The 9,294-nt window shown below is 31.6% G+C and overlaps 1 protein-coding gene across 1 annotated transcript in view; it reads right to left on the bottom strand.

Annotated features, from left to right (window-relative positions):
* LOC100168077 (sodium- and chloride-dependent GABA transporter ine) overlaps window positions 1–9,294 on the bottom strand; it is a 36,687-nt gene that overhangs the window by 3,575 nt on the left and 23,818 nt on the right. Inside the window, exons 5-7 of the mRNA XM_029491411.1 lie at window positions 8,959–9,172; window positions 7,215–7,485; window positions 3,177–3,405 (exon numbers count right to left, since the gene is read on the bottom strand). Of these exons, the coding sequence (XP_029347271.1) occupies window positions 3,177–3,405; window positions 7,215–7,485; window positions 8,959–9,172 (714 nt within the window). The remainder of the gene's footprint in view (window positions 1–3,176; window positions 3,406–7,214; window positions 7,486–8,958; window positions 9,173–9,294) is intronic.

Genomic DNA, 9,294 nt, shown 5'->3' with positions numbered 1-9,294 from the left:
AAGTGTTTACTGTTTGGAATTTAAACACAAATAGGTTACATTTATAAATTATTTCAAACATTTGTGAGAGTTCTTCAGGACCAGACAAATGTCTCGGTGAGTTTTATTTTGTTTGATAAATAGTTTATTTTTTATTCCTATAAAAAAATTAAAACAATTTCAACAATAATAGCCATGTTGTGTCATTTAAACTCGATCACATACCTATTATAGATGTTCTGTGATAAAAGATAAACTGAAGCTAGATACCTAGCACTTTTTATAACATATTATTCATTTAAGTTGCGGATTTAAAGGGGGGAGTCCTGCAGGGGCACTGTATACAGGGAATATCTATTAGTAAGAGTTTCGATTTATCCGTCGAAACCCATTGCTGTTATTTGATCGAAGTGTTTTGACTCGTAGGTCTTTTAAATGTTTATCAATTGTTTTTTTTATAAAAAAACTTACCTAGGTACTGATAAAAACACGTTTTTTCGACGTACCTACTTTAGCTTTGAGCTTTGACTTTTGCAACAATACGATTGTGCACTAGAATAGTTAGCTGATAAGTAGTATCAATAAATATCATATGGTATTTATGACTACGAATATAATATTTTAGGTACAATATGATTTATAATTTATGAACTATACACATCTACCTACGTTAATTATAAATATTAAAAAGTGTATGATGAATGATTGCGTTAAAAATTTCAAAATTGTATTATATAAAAGTAAAAAAAATCTAATCTGTGTAAGGTAAATTCGTTTTATTTTATGGTAATATTTTCAGATCTCATTTATAATTTAAAATGTGCATTAGAATCGATTAGTAACCACATATAGCATTATTAATGATATTAAAATAAAGTAGGTAAAAGTTGTGTGTTAAATTTAGCATAAAATTCACATATTATTGAATATTTTCAGTTATGCATGTACTGTACTGGTTACGATGAGTTGTACCTACCTATTGAGTGTACCATATTATAGCTGCAGGGTATGGAATGTGTATGTGGTATGTTGTAGTGGCAGTATATTATAATTTAAATAATATTTAAATCGTTATTTGTGAAAAACAACTAGGGTATAATTGTGTACAAAAATCGCTGGTATACAATCATAAATTATTATATTTACTATTTTTAACAGTTTCCGGGAAGACAATAATAGGTGGTATTTGAGGTGCTTTGCATTCTATTAAAGTAGCCATTTCTTTTAAGTTGTCTTTCGATGCAATTGGCAGCTCACCAAATTCATTTGATTTGGGCTTTATTGATCTGTTCAGTTTCTAAAAAAAAATACGTACAATGAAAACCGCAGGTCTGCGTTATAGAATGAAGTCATATAATTTTTTTCTTCAACAAATTATTTTATAGTAATAGATTTTGTAGTTGTTCAACTTACTTGGTAAAATGTCATTCCTTCGGAATGTAGGAACGTATAAACAGACATGATGGGTATACATGCCAATGAGATCATAACCATGGACCACCCTATCACGTGGACCCAAGTGGGAAAGCTCCGAGTACCATTCATATAGGTTGGTGGCTCATAGTCTGTTAAACTGAAAGCCCATACAAACTAATAAAACAAGAAAAAAACAAACGTTAAATCAAATTATTATTCAAACATTTAACTCTGGTCATATTGGTATTATTTTATCGATATTTATTAGAAATTAAGTTTTAATATTATGTGCATTTCGTTTTTGACTTCGATGTACCTAAATCGATGTCTGATCAGAAAGGGCCAAATGGAAAATTATCCTTTTAGTTTTATATCGAGAGGGTTGTGGGGGGGGGGGGGTGTGTTTGTGGTGACTATATATATTGTTATTATACATCGAACAATTTACAATATTATGATAATATAACTTACCAATAGTGAAAGAGGAGTAGTAATATACCAACTGAATTTGAAAAACCACAACGGTTTTGTTCCCGTGATTCTTTCGATGTCCGCTACAATTTTATTACCACCATACATCCAGGACACTGCTATCACTTCGAAAAAAGCAATGTAAATCACCGACCACGTAGAAGTGTAATAGTCGATTATTTGGAACAAATATGTGCCACCCTGTGAACAGCATGTAAAGCAAATCGACGAAACGATCGATATAATTCAGTTGGTCGTGTTTGCAATTTGCAGTATAAGTACAAATACGCGATAATAGTGAAAAACAAAATTTTAATGAAGCTTTTCAGACCTGCGTGACAAGTGGAAGTCCGAGTAGAAACGAAGCAAAGCAGACCACCAAGACCAATAGTTCGTGACAGATTAGATATTTTTTGACGGCGCGTGGAAATCCATCTTGTATGGACGTAACGATGACTTCGACGATGGCAAACTGAAATGAAATAAATAAGTGTAATTACCAGCAAAAAAACCAAGAATTCAATTATTTTACGAGACCGGTAAGTATAACCTGGATACTTATTGTTAAGCAAAAGTTATAGAGGCAACTTCTGCGTGAGTTGTCACTCATAACCCCCTTTATTTGGAGACAAATTTTTTGAAACCCTTTTAGTCTCCTGGGGGATTGCGATTCATCAAGCTCGTTAACGAGATTACATTACGTTTGCAGACGTTTTAACAGAAGTTAGGCAGGTACATATTCTACAAGGTTATGCGTAGGTAGGCATACAATCGCAGGGCACTGTTACGATGAATGCTTATGCTATAAATTACCTCGCTGTTCAGGGCCAGACAAAACATCATGAAGAACAGTAACATCGAAAGGTAGTGGAGTACGGCATACTGGATAACACTTTCGTGAACAGGATGAACACGATTCCTGGTCCTGCTCAATACAATACAAAATAAGCGATAAACTATTATTAGGCACTGGTAATGAGTCACTTATTGCAAGGATAGTTGCTAAATTAGACAACAGATATCACGCGTCTTATTAACACTACCTATCGACGACGTGCAGTGCATATACGATGAGTTTATATTTCAATAACCAATTGTCTTCTCGCCACAATAATGTATTGTGCGATTTAACAGGTTTTTGCGTTTTTAAGTATCTATATTCTATATGCATTTTTATGACATGATATATTTAAGACTTAAGTATACTTTTATGTGCTTAGATAGCACTGCACAACCGACGATGAATACTTCTTAAGTTATTGTTATTACTAATTAATTATTATTAATTTTATTATCATAGTGTCATTTACCATCCGGTAGGACGTCTTCCACGGGCTTTCCGTATTCCTTGGCCATGCTACCCAAAGTGGCGAACGTGAATAGTCCCACGGCAAAACTCGATATGCCGTTTATGAGTGATATAGTCACCGTGTCCACCATTATGTTGTTGTTGTAACGGTTGTACGAAGAGAACGAAATTACCAGACCGAAGGCGATACCGATGGAGCTTAGGTTTTGACCCACGGCGCTCACCCAAACCTATAAGTAGGTAGTATAAAATATATAATACTGTCGTAAATTTAAAATGTGAAAAAATCAAACTGTTCAAATTCTGTGTTGGATAGAAACATAATGGGTATTCTTTTTGACGTGAATTCGGGGATAAGACAAAAAATAAAAATAAAATAATAAAATAGAATAACTCTGTTTTGTGTATATAGGTGTAGACATGAAGATGTCGAGTTCTCTATTGACGGATATAATACTATTTATAGATTCTCTAAACTAACTATTGGTTAGGTATTTTAAGTATTAATATTACCAAAGTAAGTATAGCAGAAAAAAATGAAAACAGTAAAATGTCTGTTTATATACCTACTCTTCTAATAATTTCAAATTATTTGTTTCTGTCCTCTGCGTACCTACCCATACCTAGTAGACATGAAAATGTCGAGTTCTCTATTGACATAATAAAATATAATAATAATACAATTTATGGATTATCTAATTGAATTAATGGTATATATTTACAGAGAACTATGAGTTTAGTACTAATATTACCTAAGTGCTAAATAACTTTATTAGCTTCCCTATAATATATAACGTATTTCTTAGTAAAGAGTATGTATATCAATAGCTGTATTCACTATTGTGTAATACAAATCATAATACGATTACATTTATTGCGATTTTGAAATATTATAAATTATCAATAGAAGATAACGTTTATGGGCCTTGTGCCAGGTACCTAAGTAGTATATAATGTATAGGTACTTTACTTTAATATTTAAATTTTATGTCAATAAAAAATAACTATAAATTAAGTCAAAGTAAATTCTAAAAGTTGTAAAAATGTAGAATAAAACCTTTTAGACACCTATGTTAAATGTACTTAAAAATAACGTATGTTCATTAAAAAAATCATCAGCCTGTACGTCGGATAGTAAATATTTTGCTTAAATGTCACGTTAAAATATTATGTAAATTCCACGAAATTTTAACTTAAATCCGTGAAATATATTTAAATAATGCTAGGTACGTAAAGTTTGACTGCGAAGTACGAGTCCTTGGGAATTCAAATATATACGTATATTTAAACACATTAAAGTTCTAAAGATGTGCTGTTATTTGTCAGTTGTTTATGATAATTTATTATACGTGTGGTAATTCATGTATTAATTTGCTTTCGTACTAAGTTATTTTTTGACATATTGTATCAATGAGAATTCAAAAAATGTTGAAATATTATATAATCATTTTTTTCATAGCTTAAAATTTTTATTGGAAATTCTTATAATTTTCACTTAATATACCTAGTGAATTCCTAATAAAATTACACCAAAGAGAACGCAATTAGGTACATACATATTATATTTTTTACTTAATAAAAATATTAATTCTAATATTACGCATAAGTCGTATATATGTCAATATGCCACGGTTATATAACATAGGTACCTAAAAGGTATATTGTATACAAATATAGTATTTTTTTTTATGTATGATGTATCTGTATGTGTGTGCCGTGTGATTCGTGAATATTATAATGTTATTTGTAAAATTATAAAGTTAAGGTATTAAGATTAATGAAAAGTAAAATTTATTACGTTAACAAAATGAATTATAGTATATAGTTTAATTGATTTTTTTAAAGTGGTTTATATCTAAAATTCTTATAAAGTATATTACTATACTTACAAATGTTGCTTTAATCAAGATATGATAAACTCTAAACATCTCAAGTTTCAAGGATGACTTGTCTACCAACACATTAATAAAATATTATTACCGGATAGGCATATAGTAATCATATTATGCATAATACATATGTTTAATACCAGGTTATCTAGTCAAATTTGTAATTGCTTATTAAATCGCCGGTATAAATATACAACATTTCTGTTATTTATCACGCATTCAGATTAATAATAATAACTTGTAAATTATTTACTCTGGTCTTATCATGGACGTCTGAATTTTAAGGTCGCAATTCGATGCAAAATATTCAATGTTTACATATACACTCAAATCAAAACATCAAACATTATGCGTAGGTAGGTAATGTTCACGAGATAACAAACATCGACAAACATTTATCTATATCTACATATTATTCACACGAAGAAAATAATACTGCACTTAAAATTAATTTGAGTATTACGATACAGTGTACTACACTATACTGTAACTATACGCTATATTTACTATATTTTTAATTTATGAGCTTTATAAACTATTATACTATGTGTAATAAACAATTTTAAATTATGCTGGTACATTTTTACGGCAATCATATTTTCAAATATTTTAAGTTGAGTACCTACAATGTTTAAAAAAAAACATTGAACACTTCAACTTGTGGTATATAGGTACCCATAGTTTGTCTAATTTGTTACGTCACGGTCGTAATAATATTGTATGGTGTGGCAATTGTTTCGAAGTAATTTAAAATGTTATTTGTTTCATTTGACTTGGAAAATATTTACTAGTCATTTACCTAACATCGCGTTTGAAAAAGTGTATTATAATCTACCTGAGTATACCATTTTACCTAAATCTAATTTCCGAGTGACCAAAAATTACGGACGTTTTTAGATGACAATCTGACGCGTGGGGAACAATAATATTTTATGGGCAGAATAATAAAATAAATGACGATTGACGTCTGCTGTGATGAATGATGATAATCATAAAAATTAAAGCGTGTTTGACGTACTCGAACAATTTAGGAGTGCATATTATACAAAGACTACTATATAGTAATGTTAACAAATTCGACGATTGAAAGAACCGATGACTCCTTAAACGAGGAATGAAGTGTCGACGACGGACATCAAAATAAAGTTCATCCAAGGGTTTAGCGGACAAAAACAATTTTCCTCGCATCGTCGTTATGCTATAATTAATTTATATATTATAATTTATACCACAATATTGCAAAAATTACTATAATAACTTATATTATGACCTGACCTTGTCGTCTGACTGCGTGAGGTGGAATGACGCGAGTACGTGTATATACTATACAAACGCAAGCATGCGAACATAATATGGGTAGTTTGGGCGGCTTAGTGCCTTATAGCGGTTATACCCATATCGTTGTAATACGCTAACTTTATCCTAAGCTTTTGATCACTTTGTACGGCGACCATAACGTCTAAACTGGTATTAAACTGCAGTTTCTTACCATGGTAAGAAAAAAAATAATAAAATAAGCAGGACATTATAAATACACAGGACTTATTATGATGGTTGGATTTGTTGTGATGATGGGGGGGGGGGTGTACCATAATAATATTATATATATTCATGGGGAAACATTGCACTGAATGATTGTACGCCGACACACCATGGTCCGTGATCGAGTTTTTTTAGTTACCTACCTACTGTACGTCATATTCGCGGTCATCGTGGTCGTAAATAATACTAAAAACATACTGTACTTGTCGTGAATTAATATCCCATCGTATACCAACCATATAATATACAAAACATTTTTTGAAAAACATATTTTTTCTACACAATGTGAAGTCATTATTACAACACCACATTTTTAATGACAATTATATTTTTTATCGTTATGATTTTTTTTTAAGTATTTCACTTTTTTAATAGGACAACCATCATATTACGCCATGTTAATCCGAAGTAGAATATTTTTTTCGAGAATTTTCATGTTTAAAAGTCAAAATTATTTTTATATGTTGTTTTGTAATATGATTTCATTTTATGCAAAAAAATATTTTCAAAAACGTAAAAAATAGATTGTTCCCTACATAATAATTTACAAAATAACGAGTGCTTATTATTTTAAAAGAGTTACCCTGCATTGCGTGTTGGACACTAACCTTCGAGTCCCACAGCAGTTCCCAGCGGAGCTTGAACAGGAAATATTCGATACCGATGTCGGCGCCGTCCAGCATCAGTGACCGGACCAGCAGTACGGCCAGCATGGCGAACGGCAGAGTGGCGGTCAGGTGCAGCACGCGGCCGGACGATTCGGTACTCTTCCACAGCTTGAAGTACACGACGGTGGACACGACGAACATGCAGACGGCCAACTCCCAGCGGACGTTGCCCAACGTGTTCGGGTCCTTTGCGATCTGCAGCATTTTCAAGCTGTACGATGTGATAAAAAATATTATAGAAAAAACAACACCCAAAATATCAAAATCGGGTTTTTTGGAGAATATCTATTTGGACCGAAATAAAACGCTGTAACCAGTAGTTAGTTTATGTAATATACTAATATGTATCATACATTTTTGGGGAAGGTTAATACTCCCCCCGAGGCCCGAGGCCACCTGTGCACATTGGTTTTGGAACGACGTCATTATATGATATTTTAATATACCTTATGATCATTCGAAAAACGTAACTATCTATAAAATCAGATGTACCTACCTATATGTTGCAGACTCTCAAAATCGGTAAAAAATACAATGATATTTTTATGTAAATAGCTTTATATGTATTTTAAGACATGTATAGTAATACATAATACATTGTACACTATATTATGTAATATGTTATTTATGTAATATTCTTGTATTTTGTAAATAAATAATTAATAATAATAATAATAATAACTGTGTATAGGTTGGTAGGTATATGGTACACACTACAGTAGTGACTACACGATTAAAACTAGAAACATTTTAATTCCGTGACATATTTTACAATAATTATCATCGTTTGGAAACTGAAATGGAATTCATTATGATAATTGTATTATAAACAATACAAATATTCATGGTCACCGTGAAGAAAGGAGGAAGTAGAACGAGCATGACGATTATTACAATATGATCTTGCGAATTTGAAATAATCGAATCGAATCACTATCAAGTATTATTCATACTCAACAGTTGGGTTTTTGATAATTTACCGATGATTAATATTAATGAGTCTATGATTAATCTATATACAGGGGTTTTTCACTCAAATATGGCAACGCTATACAATATGCCTACATAAACGGCACGAGCTACGCACGTTTAGTCATTACCCCGTAACACATCAAAGCAGTATTTAAACCTGTGATTAACAATAATCAATCATTAGTCAATCGTTTGATTTCCTGCCAAAACCTGTAACAGTCGTTTGAGCTGAAGTGATATTATAATAATCTAGCGAACTATAAAATATGATTTTCAACAGTCAGTGTCTCGATATATAAATTCGGTTAGTTTTTAGCAGCTTACGAAGCGTAAACGTGGGTATATTTATAATGCAATAAACACTTTAATCTGAATATTATTATATCAATATAATATTATATTATGAGATATTCATGCTAATACAATAGTGGTCGTCGAGGACGGATAGTCATCAAGCGGAGTATTTTTTTTTTTCACACACATTGTATAATGTACGTCATAATGTCATATTATACAATGTGACGATCGAAATATGATGAAGTGTTATAATTTATAATTATTTGCAGTTCGATTGCGTGGGGTGTTAAGTATAGGTATTATATTTTATCTATATTATAATATGCTATAATAATAGGTACGTATGTAATAACTTTATCCTATCCAATACAAATCATTTTTTTTCTTACGTTATTTTTATAATTATATTAAGTACTTGTAAAACTCTTCGGTGGGACTTCTGCCGTCTAAAGGCCTAGTGGTGTTGCCGCCTGCCATCCAACAGCGGTCAGTGTTCCACCGGTTGTTGCAGTGCGCCCATGGAGGCTGGTCCTGTATCGCCGTGAAGAAATAGTACAGAGTGTATGCAATGATCACGTTGTAATAGACGGATACGAAAAATGACGTCACCACGCTGGATAAACCGACGCCTATAAAAAAAAAAGAAATCACAAATCGGAATGTAATACATAGTTTATTCATCGTCAGTTGACACTTGGCGCGTTGAGATTTATATATATTATCGCAATGATGACCATACGTTTAGTTGCTT

Source organism: Acyrthosiphon pisum, chromosome A3, assembly GCF_005508785.2.
Source record: "Acyrthosiphon pisum isolate AL4f chromosome A3, pea_aphid_22Mar2018_4r6ur, whole genome shotgun sequence".
Taxonomy (NCBI): domain Eukaryota; kingdom Metazoa; phylum Arthropoda; class Insecta; order Hemiptera; family Aphididae; genus Acyrthosiphon; species Acyrthosiphon pisum.
This window is presented reverse-complemented; position numbering and strand designations above follow the sequence as displayed.